At 34.8% G+C, this 18,635-nt stretch overlaps 1 protein-coding gene across 1 annotated transcript in view; it reads right to left on the bottom strand.

Moving 5' to 3' along the window:
* Positions 1-4,704: 4,704 nt before the first annotated feature.
* The window catches only part of LOC129742859 (protein embryonic gonad-like), a 28,616-nt gene continuing 14,685 nt past the window's right edge, over positions 4,705-18,635 (bottom strand). The window contains exon 2 of the mRNA XM_055734803.1: positions 4,705-6,397. Within this exon, the coding sequence (XP_055590778.1) occupies positions 5,408-6,397 (990 nt within the window). The 3' untranslated portion in view covers positions 4,705-5,407. The remainder of the gene's footprint in view (positions 6,398-18,635) is intronic.

Raw genomic sequence — 18,635 nt, 5'->3', positions numbered from 1 at the left:
TTCATTCATTTGCACAACATTCTTAATTCAATTTCAAAATCATTGAATGTTTTTTCAAAATGAAATGAAATTTTTTTAATTTTTGAAATCTTAATTGACTTTTTTTACTCAGTGTTTTATTCCTTTCTATGACTCTGGATTTCTTTGCCTCATAAGTTTATAACTTATGTCAACAAAATTTTTATATATGGAATCTCCGCTGTCCCTTTTTAAATGTGTAGAGGGTATCAAACTATTCTAGAAACATTTTTTGTAACAAAATAATGTCACGGGACACTTATTTTTCCTGAGAGACCTTCTCCCCCATTTCTTTTTCCTAGGTAATGGAAGGAAGGCAGGTCTCTTAACATCAGAAAAACACTTCTTGTATACAAATACGATCGGATAATTTTTTGAGTTATTCAAAAAATGGTTGACCCTCTCCTCACTTTATATCTCTCCCTTCATAATTTTTTGTTCCATTTTCTCGATAAGTTATAAAAATATTAAAAAAAAAATTGTATGAGTGACCTTCTTCCCACTTTTTATCGTTCCACTGAATGGAGGAAGGGATGCTGAACCACCGTAAAAACATTTCTTGTGCTTGAATACCCTTTCCTGCAAATTTTATTTCGTTTACGTTATTAGTTGTTAAGTTATGCTATAAAATTTGTATCGGAGCCCCTCTTCCTACCTACCCCCTACCTGGTAGGAGGAAGTCAAGATCACACATTCCGTATATTCAAATACACTCCCATGCCCAATTCTGTTCCATTTGCTCGATTGTATGATTGATCCCATGTCATATTTGATTCCATTTGTTATATAAGTTCTTGGTTTATGCAAAATAATGGTATGTGACCTCCCGTCTTCCCTAACTGTATCCCCAATTGCAGGAGAAAAAAGTCTCAAATAAGCAAATAACTGTGTAACGTATCCAAATACTTTTCCAAGCCAAAATGGCTTCCATTTGCTCGATTGGTTCTTGAGTTATACGAAAAATTGTAAAGGAGCCCCCCTCTCTCCTTCCTATCACGCAACTGGAAGTAGGCAGTAGTACCAAATATTCACAGAAACATTCCTGGTGCCCAAATACCATCCTGAGCCAAATTTCGTTCCATTTTCTGGGTAAGTTCCCGAGTGATGTAAAAAATTGTATGTGAGCACACTCCTCCCTTAAGATTTTCCGACTTGAAGAAGGGAGGGTTCTCAAAACATCATTGAATCATTTCTCGTAATGAAATACCTTCCCACGCCAAATTTTGTTCCATTCGCTCGTTTATTTTTCCAGTTATGCTTAAAATTGTAAAGGATCCCCCTTCCTCCCCCCCTTCTTTCTCCTCACTGGTAGGAGAAAGGGGTACCAAATATTCATAGAACTACTTATCGTACCCGAATATCCTTCCAAGCCAAATAAGGTTTAATTTGCTTGAATAGTTTTCATGTTATGCAATAAATAAGGGGTTAAAGGCCCCCTCCCTCTTTCCTGTATCTCCAATAGAAAAAGGGAGGGGTCTGAAATAATTATAGAACTATTTCTCGTATTTCACTACCCTCCCATGCCAAATTTGGTTTCATTAGCTTGATTAGTTCTCTAATTATGTAAAAAATTGTAAGGTAGGCCCCCTCCCCCCTTTCTATCTCCCCACTGGAAAAAGGGAGGGGTACCAAATATTTTTAGAAACATTCCTCGTCCCCAAGTACCCACCCATGCCAAGTTTGGTATGATTTGCTTAATCAGTTCTCGAGTTACGAAGACTTATAACTTTTAAATGAAAGACCCCCTCCCCCCTTCCAGGAATAGGGAGGGGTCCCAAACTATTATAGAAACCTTCCCTGGTCTCCCATACCCTCATATGCCAAGTTTCATGCAAATCGGTTCAGTAGTTTTTGAGTCTATAGGGAACAGACAGACAGACAGACAGACAGACAGACAGACAGACAGACAGACAGACAGAAATTCATTTTTATATATATAGATTGTTATTAATTCGGGATTTCAAGGTTCAAATAACAGGCCAAAAATTCAAATTTATTTTCTTTAAATCAAATTTAAGAAATATATCAATGATAACATATTTGAAGTATGGATCCAGTTTATAAACTCCAGAGAAGAATTGAGATCTTAAATAGATTCCCATAGAATTATTTCGGTCTGAAAATCTGATTTTTGATAGATTTTCTTTTTCCGTTATTATTCTCGAATATGGGTTTGGATTTTTTTCTGAACTATTTTCTTAGTTTCACAAAAACCTCGTTATAAATTCAAAATTAAAAAACTTTTATTTAACCTACAATAGAAGATGTCCTTACAGATGCTTAATTCTTTGTGAATTTAATCATGGGTCTTAAATTTGGTTTATTTATCCTGGATCAAAGATTTCATGTTTTCAAAAGAATAATTTTAATTAACAACGATGTTCATGAAAAGAATGGAAAGCGCATCAAATTTTCATTAATCTGAGTTAAAGTTATCCCTTGTATTTTTAAGAAACAAAATTGTTAAGTCTCTACAAGTTTTTTTTTATTGTTGCAATTGATACAAGTCTTTTTTTAAAGATAAAATGTGTGATATAAATAAATTTGTGGTATTTTGATATTAAGTACCACAAAGGCATAAAATACTATTTCAAATTTTGGCAAAAAATGGGACCGGCAAAAATGAAAAAACCCACCCACTGTTTTTATTTTAAAAGGCCGACATTTTCAATGTCTAAAACTCTCATAAAATTTCAGTTCGTTGAATTAGTTTTAAAGCTGATATTTTCAAGATCATTTGAGAATTAAAATTTAATTTTAATTTTTTTTAATTTAAGCAATCAGTTAACTGAATTGCATACTTTTCGAGAATGAAATAAAAAACCCACTTTATGGTTTATTTGTTGAAATAGATAAAAACGTAAAAAATCATAAGATAGAATGGCTTTTATTGGCATTGATGATTTACTGATTATGTTTTCTATACTTTTTTGGAGATGGGGGGTCGAGCCAGACCTAAAAACATTAACAAAGTTTTTTTTTTTAAATTCTGGACATTGTTTTGCCTACCTTTTTTATTCTGAAACGTCCACAAACTCTCAAATGAGTTCATTTTAAAGCTAGGGATGGCCACACGTTTGGTTTGTATCAAGTATGCAGTTAATTAAACTGATTTTTACTGAGCCAAGAAAAAAAATTGTAATTTTGATACGATATTGATATTGCCAGCCTTTCAACAAACTCATTGAAATTCTAAAAGATTATAACAAACTGAAAATATCGGCGTTTTAAGATGAAAACGGTTATTGATTTTAATTTGTGCCGTCATTGTTAACTATATAAATATAAGATAAAAAATTTGGGAAATATCTGGTCCGGCCCGGATTTCAGATTTCATTGAGAATTTCGGATTTGGGTCGGGTTTATCCTCATTTCCACTCTCAAATCAATTTTTGAAAAATAAATTGTTTTGTTAAATTTTTTTTTATTAATGCGTCCAAATCGAAGTTTTTTGAGAAGTTTTCATAAAAATTATCATGAAAGGTTTTTTTAAGACCTTGAAAACAATTAAATATCTGCTGATAAATTAGGATATAATAATAATTTCAAGTTATTTTTTTTTCTTGATATTTGATAAGTAATTCCTAGGTTTTGACCAACTTTGCCCGGATATTACCCGGATTTTGGACGACATTTTAAAATAAAATTCCCGGATAATGTCAGGTTTTTAGATACAATAGCTCGGATACGTGTTCAACAAATTCTGGGAACTTTGTTGTTGGTACTTAATTGAATTTTGTAAAAATATGCAAATTAATCGAATTTGGCCTTCGTGTTTACACTCAAGTTCACAATCTGCATCATCACAAACAGTCAAAATGTTCAAAGTGGTTCAAATGTAAACAAAATTTTCTGTCGAGATTCATTTGAAAATTTATAACTTTGACTCTGCAAAACAAATGATTTTCATATTTTTTAACATCAATCAGAGATTTTATGAAATAAAAATCACAGTTTAAAATGCTATTTTATTTTCTAAAATCAATAGCCTCTCGTAGGCTATTCGTAAAACATCCGTTTCGAAGAAATTAGTTATGTTATTTGTTGTCGTTTCCGTGGCCGCAAATGTTGACCAATTTTTATGATATTTGATTCATTGTATAGGGTACTTATTCTAGATTCTCAGTTTCACAAAATGGAGTAGATTTGCCGTACCAGGTTATATGTAGTAGGTTTCGAATATAGAAAGTTACATACAAATGTTTATTCTTAAATTGCTTATTTTTTCTGACAGCTTTGCAGTAATTAAGTGTTTCTTCAATATTTGTAATTATCAAGAATACATTTATCCGGAGTAAAAATTTTTGGAAGTTCGATGAAAAAATTGATCTCAATCCCGAATTGTCCGGTAAAGGAAAAAATCGTACTTTGAAAAAAAAAAACCCTCACTTACTGGTTTTGTATCGCTGTATTTCATATTTCAATGACCCGATTTTCTGAGCTCTAATTTTAGTTTTTCTCAGTAACTTAGTACATGGAATGATGATTAAGATGCTTTGAATCTGCACTTCGGGTCAAATTGATCCGAACAGCTTTTGATAGTTAAGGTGCTTTGTTAGTTAAAATTAATTAAAACAGTGGAAAATGTTTTCAATAGAGGCATTTTGAATTTTAAAAATATTCAATACATAAAGTTAATCAAAATATTTCGACAAATGGAGAAGTTTCTACTTTTAGATGGTTTGTAACTTTAGTGATTTTGTTTCTGAAAAAATATATTTCAGACATATCTTAGGTTCTCCTCAAATTGTTTCATGTTTTGAAAAACATAATAACAATAAATTTATTCGTGGCTCAAATGTAACTGTCTATTTAAGTTGAACTGGTTTTATTGTATTTTTTTTTCACTTTTAGACTGGCAATTTTTTCAAACTATAGAATTTTTTTAGAATTTTTTCATTGATTCCAGTGATACAGCGAAACTTTAGTTTTGTTCAAATCATTCAATTCTCGTCTTTTATTGTTGCTTTATTAATTTACCATTTAAACTGGCTTCAACTATCCCCTGTACTGTACTGGCAAATAGTTACTTGATTCACAATACTTAAAGCTCAAGCATTGTAGTGGTTAGCACTCTTTTTTCAAGTCTCAAACAGAGTTTATAAAATTTTATCAAAAATAGAATTTAAAACTGTAAGACTTATTTCTTGTATTAATTTAAATTCTTTCGCCAGCTGTGCCGATTTTTCTTTTCTTTCAGTTTTTGTTTTTTTTTACAATGCGAGGAGTTCTGCTTATTTATCGAAGAATACAATAACATTATCAAAGATCGTTTTGGCACTTTTGGTATATCATTATCGTTCAATCAATTTTCCGAACACAATTTTCACGAGTGTTTGCTACATTGTAACACTATTTTAAAACCAACTCTTTAGGATTTTAATAAAATTCACCCGGATAGAGCTTTCGCCCTACCAAAAGTGAGATCCAATGGAACCGGCCGAGGTGGGCTTGCAGCCATCGGAAGTAGATCGGTGGGTTCCGTTGGCTCCAGCAAGGGTGAGCTGGATCCCAGCGGTGATCCGGAGCAGGAGGATGACTTCGACTTCATAGACAGGTCGATCGGTTCGTGTTGCTCGTGTTGATGGTTGTCCGGATGTTTGCTGCTGGGTGGCACAAGTCCCAATGTCACTGGAGGAAGCGCGAAAGGAATCGGAAAGAAGGGTGATGCTTCCGGTCGGAATGGTGCGTGGGGAAGAAATGGCGATATCCGATCTAGTAGCGGTCGGAAACTTTCGGTGGCATTCGTAATCGTCGAGGATGAGGAACTCGAGGAAGTTCGACTAACTTTAGGGCTGATTTTGGTCAAAGTGATTTCCGGTATTTCGACCTTCGGGGACAGATTCCGACTGTGACTCAGGAAGGCATCTTTTAGTACCGAGCTTTCATCGAGATCTGCAGAGGATGCTCCAGAATCGCTTGCTGAGCTTGGCCTCTTCAGTTCCCGTTTCACCTTCAGGTTGTTGTTGTTCAATGTGTTGTTATTATTGTTACACAGATTCGAGAGGAAATTCGTAGGCAGGAACCCATTTGGCAGCAAGGCTGGTGAAGTGCTGTTCCCACTGTTACCGTTACTGCTTCCGTTGTTGTTGCTACTTCCGGTTTCACTTCCACTGTTGTTATTATTACTCGTTAAACTGTTGTTATTATTATTACTGCTATTTTTGTGGGCCTGTTGTTCCTGCAGCAAACAGTGTATCTTGAACCAATTCGAGCGACGACCGTATCGAGATCCACTTTTGGACATTCCCACTACCAGACATTTGCGCAATCGACAGGCTTTGCAGGCGGTGCGGTTCTTCTTGTTGATTACACATTCTCCGTTGTTTTTGCACTCCGAAATCGATGACAGGTTGTTGTAGGTGCGGCCGAAGAACGACTGAAATTACAAAACAGAGGAAAAAAACATCAAATCAATGTTTTTACAACTGCTGTGCGATTGGCTACTTCAAATGAAACAATTTTAAAAATTATTGACAAAATGATAAGCATTCAAAATATTTTAGATCTATCAATCACACATACAATCAACATTCATATTCATGAAATTTTAATACGGCTCAATACGAAAGATGATCTTTTAAAAATAAGATAATTGTATACAAAATCGACTACGACACAACTGGAGAAATATTTGAGTGATATTTATTAAAGTTGGAACATAAGTAAGTTTAAGTAAAGCCTAACAAAAAATATGTTTGATTCAAAAAAGCTGATAAACTAGGTTTACCAGATACTTTCAGAAAAAAGCGGGACATTTCTTTTTTTTTTTTAAAGACACTCACCGTCTTAGCCGATTTAGGCTTACAGACTGAATAAATGACATGGACTACTTAAGATTAACATTTAATACCCAGTACCGAGATGGGAATCGAACCCATGCCATCAGTGGACCAGCGATTACCGTCTCACCACGCTAACCACTCGACCATCGAGACGTACATTTCACTCAAAAAAGTGGGACATCGACGAAAAAAGCGGGACATTTTGGAAACTCTTAAAAATCTAATTTCTATGAGCATCCACCTACATATATGTTTCTTTAGCTAAAAAAGTTCATAGAAAGTAAAAGAATATGAAGAAATAAAATTTCTTGAAAAATTGAATTCTTAAGAAAACTTCCATCTTCGTAAACTGCAAACACTTCAGTCGAAAATGTTGTAGTTTAGAGTGATTTAAAATTCCATATTTAAAGAAGGTTTTATATTTTTGAACAGCCGTTTTTGATCATTTACCAAGTTTATGTAATTCAATTCGTCCATTGATTCATTGTTTGATTGTAACTATTTTTTCGCTCGGTAGTCCTGTTCCCCAGACAACCATTTGGTGGGTATTTCGAATTTGCAACGCAAATATACGTGCAAATATACGTGTAAACATATCGTATATAATGTAGCAAAACCAGTATATACGTATTATTTTGGAGGCCATACAGGTACATTAGCAAACATATTTTGATTTGGATTGTATTAAATTACGATTTGCACGACTTGTCCTGCGCATCATTTACGACTACCCTGATTCTTTTTGGAATATACTATGACAATTTACATCATCATATAGATGATTGAGGTTGTAATATACGACATTTTTCGTAACAATATGGAAAGTTGGACGACTTCTTTGGTCGTCTTTTGCGATTTGAGTGCAGGGCTTTCATTTTCCGCCAGTTGAATAAAAATAAGATTATTATTTTTTTGTACTTCAAACCAATTTGTTTAAACATCCCCAAAAATATTAAAAATAAGAATATTTCAAAGAAATGCTTTTTTTGCTTTCAAATTCAAGTTTATATCGTAAAAATTTATTATTTGCCTGATTGCTGATTTTTTTCAACGTTCATGAAGTTATTGTTAGTACCTGGACTTGATCCCCTGACGATACGATCTGCAGCTCATGATGGTTCCTCGATGCTATCTGGAATATATAAATTCAAGAGGATTTGCTTCAAAGGCATTAAACCGAAAGCAAATCGTATATTTCTATAACTAAAATGTTTTGAATCGTAGAACACGTCATCGATGATCTAAAAATAGATCAGCATTTTGAAGCTTCCTTTAATACGAGTCTAATCATCGATGTCGTATTATCATAAACGATTTTATTGAGCTTATTTGTATTCTTTAACGATTGCCAGCAAATACGTTTTACGAAAATCAGACATGCGCATTAATTTGAATAGGTATACGATTGCATGCACATTATTACGAATCAATGCAGTTATATACGATTTTATAGCATATATCTCCAAGTGGCAAGCCAAGTTTCGAGCTTATTTTCTTTCTGCTAATATATAACACCTGGTTGTTATGATAGTATAAATCGTATTTCATGTTGAAAAAAATCTTAATTTTGAATAATTTTATGCATAGCACGATAAAATCTGTCAACCATGGCTGATCATCGTCCCAGACAACCATCTGGTGGGTATTTCGAATTTGCAACACAAATATGCGTGCAAATATACGTGTAAACATATCGTATATAATGCAGCAAAACCAGTATATACGTATTATTTTTGAGTCCATATAGGTACATTAGCACCCAATTTCTTGATTAAGATTGTATTGTCGTAATAAAATCATGCAATGCATTCAAATACGATAAAGAATATGCATGGGCCGCACATTGTAGGTGCAGATCTACAAAAAGCTTAAATTACATTGTATGCGATACAATCTGTAAAATAAAATACGTCTTCTGGTTACCTAGGGTAAATCGGTCGTTTCACAGATTTTTTGCGAATTGTCGTACACAAAGGTCGAGTTCATATGTACATAAATACGAGTCTCTCTTCTTGTTGTAATAAAATCATGCAATGCATCTAAATACGATAAAGGATATGCATTTGCCGCACATTGTAGGTGCAGATAAACGAAAATGAGTTTAAATAACATTCTATACGATATTATCTGTAAAATAAAATACGACTTCTGGTTGTCTGGGTCTTTTTTATCCGGAATCGCAATCTGGTAGGCCAATGGCCATTTCAAAAATAAACCCTCAAATCGTCTGCTTAATTCACTCACTCTAAAATACTTATTTGGTTCCGGTGAAAATGAGAACCAACTTTTTATTACATGCTAAAGTGGATACATGAACGAACAAACACTGTTCATCATACAATGCAAATTTCAGTGGATTTATTATGCTTTTAAGATAATGTTGCCAGATTGCCCGGAAATTTTACAAAAAAATTTGAACAGTCCGGCCCATTCTGGATGCCTGCATTTCAACTTAAAATGCCCGGATTTTGCCCGGATTTTGCCCGGATTTATTCAATTTCTTTTTTTTTCAAACGAACACAAACACATACAGGATCTCAATGAAACATGATGTTTCCTCGAAGAGATTCCTTTTTTCTTAACTCTAAGCGTACATCTTTTGAGGATATTATGGCTAGCATCTTAAAAATATGCCAAAACCACCAACCCACCGAAAGTGTACTATGTATGCCGTGACCGGGATTCAATCTCATACCCCCTGGCTTAGAAGACTTGAAGGCTATCCTCTAAGCCACGGGCGGCGGCGATTGACCCTGAACTACAGAATAAAAACTAAAGGCTCATGAATGAGGACTTTAAAACTAGGCTCATAAAATTCTGATCTGGAAAAGATTCGAATACAATTAGATACAAGATACAAATTTTAATGTTGCTTTGAGAACTTTTGCAGCAGTTTTCTGTGAATGATGATAAGATATTTCATACGACGTAATGAAAGCTCACCCGAGAAATATGAAATGAATTGATATAATATGATACTGAGTTTTCAATTTTGAATTGCCATTTCAATGCTTTCAATGTTTGAATGTTGTGTAAGAATCCAATTTAAGAACTTGGAATTTGAATTTAAAACAAAATTTCACTTTTTTCATGTTTGGAAAACTACTATCAAAATATTGAAAATGCATATGATCTCGAAAAACATGAGTAAATTTGATGTGAAATGCAGAACCAAATTTGAACCAAAATTTAAAAGAAGCTTTTAAATCCTGGTTCAAATCCTGGTTCAATCCAGAATCCTGAACTGGATACAGAATACGAAATATCGAAATAGGAATACAATTTTGGTTATGATAATTAGGGAATCAGAACTCACAAAATGGGTTTTATTTAATTAAAAATTTAATATTCAGACTTGAACTTCTACGAAAAAATGAGAAATACTCTTTTCTGTTCTCAAAACCTTACCTAAAATTAGTGTTTCAATCATTATTTATTCTTCAAAATTAAGACTCTGTAATAATTTATTTATTAATTGGTACAAAACAAATGATTTTCTTGCAATAAATTCCACTCCCATGCCAAATTTGATTTTTTTGCTTGAGAAATTTCCAAGTCATTGGAAAAAGTTTATGAAATTCCTTCTGTTTGTCAAGAAAACATTTCTCGTACGTTAATCCCTTCTTTTAAAAATTTGCTCAATTATTTCTCGAGTTATTAAAAAAAAGTATGGATGTTCCGTTTTCATTTTTTTCCTCTCCACAGGATAGAAGATAGGAGTCATTCATTCTTCCATATATATTGCTATAAATAATTTTGTCCCATTTGCTTAAAATGTTATCGAGTTATTCTTCATCCCACTGGAGGTTCCCCTACAAAGTTGGTTTCTTTCATATGACTAATTCTATAGATATGCAACAAATGTATGGGGCTCTATTGTCGCCTCTTTCGTTCCCACTCAATAGAAGAAGGGAAGTGTCCCATACAACATAACTCGTATCAAAATATAATCCCATACCAAATTAGGTTCCTTTTGACTTATTCATTCTCGACATTTTTAAACAACTGCAGTGGCCCCTTACCCTCTTCATTTTTGCGAACTGGGATCGAGGAATATAAAATCCATACGAAACGGATATTTAAACAAAAGAATCAAATGTACATTTGGATAATTTCAAGAACATATTGAAACAATCAAAATGAAGATGATCATTGAAACTTTATTTGTAGAATAACAGAACAAACGTAAACATGTCGCAGCCCGTGGCGCAGAGGATAGCCTTCAAGTCTTCTTAGCCAACGGGCATGAAATCGAAACTCAGCCACGGCATACATATTGAGTACACTTTCTGTGGGTTGGTGGTTTAAGAAATTGTAAGATGGAAGCCATCAAATTTTCGAAAGATGTATATATATGCTTAGATTTAATTAAAAAGAATCTCTTCGAGAAACATAAAGTTCTATTAAGATCCTGTATGTGGTTGTTTTTGTTTAAAAAAAAACACATTAAAAGAAATATGAATAACAATGCAAATTCTGCAAAAACAGGTTATGAAAGTAAAATAAAAGATTCATAGTAAAACTGCTTATCGCTTTTTCACACTCGAGAAATCAATTCTAATGGCAGCCTCACAATAAAATTTAAGTCAAAGTCAGAACTGATTCAATTCTGCTTCGAAATACATTTCAAATTAAAAATTTAAAGTTATTTTTGGATAAAATTTTAAAAGGCATATGGATTGATATCAGTTTTCTTAAACAAAATTCAGAATTGGAGTTCAAAACCACATTGAAGGTTTGTAAGATTGATTTGAATTTTAAATTTTTTCGATGAAATATAATTTTCGACAAAATTTAAAGAACAAAGTAGGCCACAATATCAAAACTAGAATTAAATATTTAGTAAACAGAACATTAATAAGAAATATTTGGAAAAAAGAAAAAAAGAAGAATATTTTTTATATAAAAACATTATTTCAAAACAAAGTTTTGAACAATCTCTCATTCTGTTTAATGATAAAAATACCGGATTAAATTAAATAGGTTAAAAAATTCCAAGTTTCAAATAAATCAGAATTTACAGGAATTAATTTAAGAACTAATCTTTTTGAAGTGAAAAAAAAATATTTTCTAGAACAGATTCCAGATTTGATAATTTTTTTACTTTCAATCCTGATTAGTTAAATTTTTCCCCTCAACCTCTTCTTGGGATCCCCCTGATCCGAAGGGGCCGGAGCAATTGCATCCCCCCCCCCCCCCCTAATCTGGCCTTGACAGATACTGAATGCTCGAAATGAAACAAAGTTGCAACTAGCTCATGCAAGTTTCGGTAGTTTTTCTATTAAAACTATAGAATTATGTTTTGTTTTATGCGACAGAAAACAAAAAATAAATTAAAGAAAAAGGTTGCATTTCAATCTAATTTTTATTAGACGAATAAAAAAAGTGTAAAAAGCTGACCAATATCATGAGTGAATTAATGACAAGAAGTAATGAAAGAATACATATATATTTTTAATTTTTATGGATATTGTTGAGGCCATGAAAAGCCATTGGACTGTACTCGGGAGGGCACTTGGCAAAACTACCACTGCTTGCCCTTTCCCCTTCTGGGATTGGGCTTTGACAACCCCTGGTGCTTGCCAAACAGTGGAGGCAGGTCCGCAGACTGTCTGCCTGGGGGCCAAGGCCGGGACAATGTGAGCGCTCGGGAAAACTACCACTGATGGTCCGCTCCCCTCGTGGGATTGGACCTTGAGAGACAACCACGCATGGTTGTCCCATCAGTGGAGGCAGGTCCTCATGACGCTGCCTGGCGGCCAAGGCTCGAAGGGATCTCGATCGCCTGGTTGACCGAGATCCAAAACTCTTTCTGGATGGGGCTCTGAAAATAGCCGATTGTGGCAGCTAGACCCGGGAGCAAGGCTTTGGAGCGAAGCAGCGAAGAAGAAGGCACTTATCCTGATTTACTTTCTATTTTATTTCTCTGACTTATCACTAAAACAATTTACACTATTTACACTACCGTCCCATCTTGACGGTTTGGTGGTATGATAACGACTGACTCGAGGCGCATTGAAGAATGCGCCCTTAAATAGGCTGAAGAGCAAGCACAAAAGCACGTGCTTGCGCCAGATGGAACCGCGTAGAACCTTCTCGACGCCTTCAGCGAGAGCAACCATCTGGCTCTCTCAGTGTGGTACTCTCGCGCTCTCATTCCAACTTTCAGTCCGCTCGTCGGACTGAACAGATATCTTATATAATAATTCTGCCGATCAAATGGTTTCAGAATTCACGCATTATCAGTTGTACCATTCTAAATTAACTACGCGAAAATATTGTATGAAGTTGGATAAGAACGAAGATCGATCTAATTAATTGTAAATATGCAGTAACGGGAGATAACTTACATATAGTTTTATGACACGGTTGAAATATTCGTATGATCTTTGGCAAATCTTTTGCCGATAAGAAAATCCTTTTCAAGGCAAATTCTTAAATTACATCAAATTGTCGTAAATATGGATCAATCAAACAAACTTCATAGTTCTGAGGAAAAAAATCTTACAAATTCCACGGCTTACCACCAACGTTGAATCTGCGGCTCAAAAGCTCAAATGAAGTGATCATTACAAGCAATTTTCAACAAATCCATCGCAATGTGTTCGAAAAGAAGCGTCAATCTTATCTGCACCATTTTATCGCGCACCATTTTGATTCACAACTTTACAAATGTATCGTTGCTGCCGCCAACCTTCCTTGGGGACGGACGATTGAGGGTGGCCAGGAATCATGATAGCTTGCCGATGACTTCGACGATGACCATGACGACGACGATAGCGATCGGATCAAATTGATTTCCCTTGCCCTGCTAACTAAAGGAAATATGTGGTGGTCAACCTTCGCCAATAAAAATCACGATTCGCGATTGTACCCCGCGAGTAGATATTCCCCGCTCAGGAGGATTGCACTTTGGTCAAACAAAATCAACGGTGACTGGCTGCTACTGGAAATAGAAGCGGAAAATCCACCGCCTTTTGTCGTTGATGTCGTTCAAGCAGCAGCATCTACAAATGATACCCAGCCAGTGGCCGATGTATCTGCGCGAAAAAATTATAAATCTATTTGCCGATATCGGTTTCTCTGGCTGCGTTGAATAGGTTGACCAAAAGATTTATCATTCCCTAGCTGGAAAACCTTGGGGGGTCATAAACAACAAGCCCCCGTAGGGTTAGGAAACGAAAAGAGGAACAAGAGCCACTGGAAAGGATTTGCTGTCAATAGAATATCTCGTTTATTGACCACTTCATCAGAGACGGACGACTGATGAAGAGCGATAAAGACCGATGGCCTCAAGAAAGCTATTGGCAGGAACAAACCGTAATATGACAATATGGAATTTGCTGAACATGAATTTGTTGGTTTGTTCTTGAGCTTTGAGAATTCCATAAAACATTTTGGAAAATACAAAGGGGAATTAAAGGGTGTCCCACAGTTGATTGCATCACAGTAAGAACGCTGTAAAAAATTACCTAGTTGACCGATTCTTTCCAAACAATAATTTTTAAACCATTTATGTTCTTTTGGTATTTTTACTTTATTTGTGTTCATTATCATATACATAAGTACAATCGTACGTTAGGCCCAACTATACCCAAAAAAAAAAAGTTGCGCAACGTCTGAAGCTTCATTTATGCATTTACATACTTTTTCGAAATTTCTTCTTCAAAATTAACCATTTTAAGATGCCTTCTTAGTGCCTGCTTCAAAACAGCACAGTATTTGTCAATGAGTCTAAGTTACAGTGCTTTGGAAGAATTTAGTGAATACAAATGTGACTTTTTTGGCTTTATATCACATCAGGGCATCTTTTTAATAGTGGAAAATGAAAATAAACTGAAATGGTGGAGAAAACCAGCTTGTTTATTGCAAATCCAACTGCAGAGAGCTCAAAAAGTAATTTTTACAGTAAATCGAGTTTTAGATAAAAATAATTTTCGAGGAAGAATGACCTAAATGGGTTAAACTCCTATCAAAAACAAAAAAAAAAATAAAAATAATCATCATAATCGCACACTTCTTGAATTTATGTTAAATTTAACGATGCTTCAAACATGATAACAACGAAGAAGCTATTAAAACGATTTCAAAGTGGTGTTTGTTATGAACATCGGTCTAGAAGTTTTGCAGATGTAGCGAAAACTGTAAACCGGTTTTTGCGAATTGTGTTTTTGATCTAGAAGTTTTCTTAAATAACTTTCAAAAGCTAGCGCCGATTTGGTCTAGCGGATGGACTAGCGCGAGTCTGGATTTGGTATGCCAGGCGTACTGGGTTCGATTTCCGGTATCGGCAAGAAAAACGTTTGGGTTCGAATCCCATAAGTTGCCGACAGGTAAGATGTGTTTCCCCTATAACTGACTATATATTTAATATGAATGGTCAATCAGTTGCAAGTTGGCCAGGTATATACACGGATACCGGAACACCTGTAAGTAAACTAGCCCACCTGATTGACTCGTTCTTCCAAAATATACTTACATTAACACAATACATTCATCCATAACAGTTCATACGAAGCCATGGGGTCCGGGTAAGGTGTACGCTTCGCATTGAAGATTTGTCGAACCTAATAATCTAAGAATGCATGTGAGCACATACTTAGGCAGAAACTGCGGTAAATCCGTGCACCTATGGTGGATAACCAACATACATAACATACCGAAGTATTCTTAAATAACTTTCAAAAGCTAGTTATAGTAAATGTACCAGACCTTGGCACCTAAGGCATGGTTTACCCTTTTTTTCAACATTCCAACCTTCCTGTTGAGTGCACCATAGAACATCTTTTGAAGAATTTACTTGCTAACTTGCTTAGAGTTCAACAAAAATATGTTTTCTCTATGGAACTTTCATTAATGTGAGAAAAATTCATGCAACGTACTCACTGTGGTGCTCCAATTACTTGGCCGCTGTACCAATAGTTTGCCGTTTCGCTTATCCGATTCTTAACCACCAGCAATGCTCAATTGACAGTTATCAGAATCGTTGGCTATTCTGAATATAAGGCCACTGACAGAATGACGTCAGCTGAGCGTAAAGTTCTATGCGACGATGTAACACCGTGCTTCACTTATACAACAAAAAGGCTTTTGAAAACATTGATGAAATTTGGTTGGAAGGGAAGCACAAAATAAGCTTCAATTTCAAAAAGTCGGAAGTCCAGAATTTCCTCAATTTTTTTGTTTAAATTTTTAAAACTTTCAACTTTTTACTCATTTAAACAAAGTGATGATTATAAACACCTCAGGTTGTTTCAGAATATTTATGAATGACAACCAAACCTTAATCAGGGGGACCGATTCAAAAACAAATTATGTTCGCGAGTAGTTTGAACTTTTTTTTATGAACCCCTTTGATGAAATCTAAACTAACATATTTTGTAAGCAAACTTTTCAAACTGAACACTTCAGAAAATATCTCCATTATGTATACAGTAAGTTACTTATGAAGAACTGATAAAATCTGAATAAAGCCAATCAATCTAGGAAAAGTATTTCAGATGACATGGACTTATCTGGACTAGCCCAGGTTTTCAACGTAGAGTTTAAAAAAGAAGATGGTGTGGTCCAGCTGCCAGAATATTGAGGTGAAATATCCGTATCTGGCCCCCCGATTGAATCCTCGAATCCTCGAAGATTTTTAAAGAGATTTCACAGTTCATCATTTTTGCGAAGTTTTTTGAGACAATTACATCAAAATAAAAATCAAATACGACTTGAACGGGAGTAATACTGAAAGGTTTGAACCGTGTCAAATTAACGAATTATTGGAAAAAAAATCGACCTGAACGTGGTTGTTGTGAAAGTGGTATTGTAACGTTGAATTGAAATATCTTTTTTTAACTTTTCTCATCTATTAGATTTGTCCAAGTATTGGAAAAATTACTTAGATTTTCTCAGTTTTTTTTTTTTTGAAAATTTCCTGACTTGAATGCTAACTGAATTTGTCCAGTTGTCCAGTGAATGCTAACTGAATTTGGAATGCTAAGTCTAACGACAGATTCATTTACGACATTTCTATGGTTCTGTGCATTATGATGTGTTGCCATTTATAAATCATCGTTTAAATTATTCCCTTTGAGTTTTTAAAGACCATAAGTTGATAGTAAAATACTCTAGGAGACTTGCGATTGCGACACATATCTAGGGTTATTTTCACTACCAACAACTATCTTCATATTGTAGAGTTTGGCTGCATAAAGTAAGAAATTGAAAAAATCCTTGAATGGTTTTTTTAAAATTTTGCCCTTTTGAATTTGTCAGCTGAGATTGTGAGCTTCTAGCAAGAGCTATCTCGAATGCCCGGGACGTTGCGCAGTGGTTTGACACGCCAAATAGATGTTAGAATGTAAACCTTGCTAAAACATTTTTTTAATTCGACTCACATCTAATATTTTAAGGAATAATTGGAAAGAAATCGATATTTTTCTGAACTTCCAACTTCTGTTTCCAAGAAAAAAATTAGAACATCAATCCAAAAAATTAAAACTGAGTATATGGTTCCCAAGCAAAACAAAAAACGATTCCAAAACTCAATTGATTATGTTTTTTCTATACTAAAGACATAAATTGCTATCGATCTAACAGTTTTTGATAAAAAGCATCTTAAGTCTTGTGAATTGCTTAATTTCACTTAGTTTTTCTGATTTCAAACCACTGTGTACTGTAGGAGATCACGTGGCATTTGCTCGGCAGACTGCAATGCAAATACTGTTCGAACGCATACCTTCGATTCATGGTTCCCAAATATCGATTTTTGCATTTTCAATGCTTGGATATGACCTTTAGTAAGTCGAATCACTTATGTTCTTCAACTTATTTCGAAGCTTAAGTTGATAGAAACGGTCTTATCATACAACCAAATTAGTATGAAAACATTTGTGCGTATTTTTAAATGAATTTATACACCCATAGAAGAGGTTGCAAAAATCCAATGCCTATTTAGCAAATCTCTGTGCCGATAATGCGCTGAAATGTGCACTATGCCGAAGACGGTATGTTTGAAAAACCGTAACTGGCATAAGGACTCGGCTCCCAAGCAAAATGATGCATGACCACTACATTCAAGCGAAACAAGAAAAACATTTTATGGGATTTCCTTCCTATTGGATAATTCATCCCAGAAACGAGAAAATAAAAATTAAAACCACAGCGCTGTAGGGAGAATCGAACTCAAATCATCAACTATATCGCATTACCAGTCCGACATTTAAACCAGTGTACTATTCGAGTTTCATGCTGGACGAGGGATATTTGTCATAGGCTTTCTGCCACCGATCATTCGCAAAAAAGAACGCTCAACGGTGGCTTCCCGGCGTTTGGCCTCCTTTCAAGGCATTCCTTTGTCTTGCGATTTAAACGGAAAAGGGAACGGGAGTGAAGGAACGGGAAACCCATTGAATGAGAACTGTGCTTTGCTTACTGCCTGCTATTACATACACACGCTACATATACACAGCTGCCAAAGCCAAAGCCGGTGGAAGAAATATTTTTGTTGTTGCTTTTGCAACACACGCACAGCTTAGCCGGTGGTTGTTTGCCGGTGGATTGAATTGAAGCAATGTTTTTTTTGTTGCTTTTACTACATAGGGGAACTGGGTATAAAATGCGCAGTCGGGACAAGATGCGCCACCATCAGTATTTCACTAAACAAACATTGTTCAACATTTCTGAAAATGCCAGTTTGTTCTATTTACACTTTTCAGCAGCACATCTATCAGCAAAACATTTACCTGGCATCTGTTCCAATGGTGAACATTGGTCTTGAAAATCATCACACAACGAAAAATTTCCGTATTCAATTTTTTTTTCTATTATTTTTAACGATTTTTA

The sequence above is a fragment of the Uranotaenia lowii genome, chromosome 2, assembly GCF_029784155.1.
Source record: "Uranotaenia lowii strain MFRU-FL chromosome 2, ASM2978415v1, whole genome shotgun sequence".
NCBI classification, from domain to species: Eukaryota; Metazoa; Arthropoda; class Insecta; order Diptera; family Culicidae; genus Uranotaenia; species Uranotaenia lowii.
The sequence above is the reverse complement of the archived record's forward strand: the minus strand, read 5'-3'. Positions and strand labels throughout refer to the sequence as shown.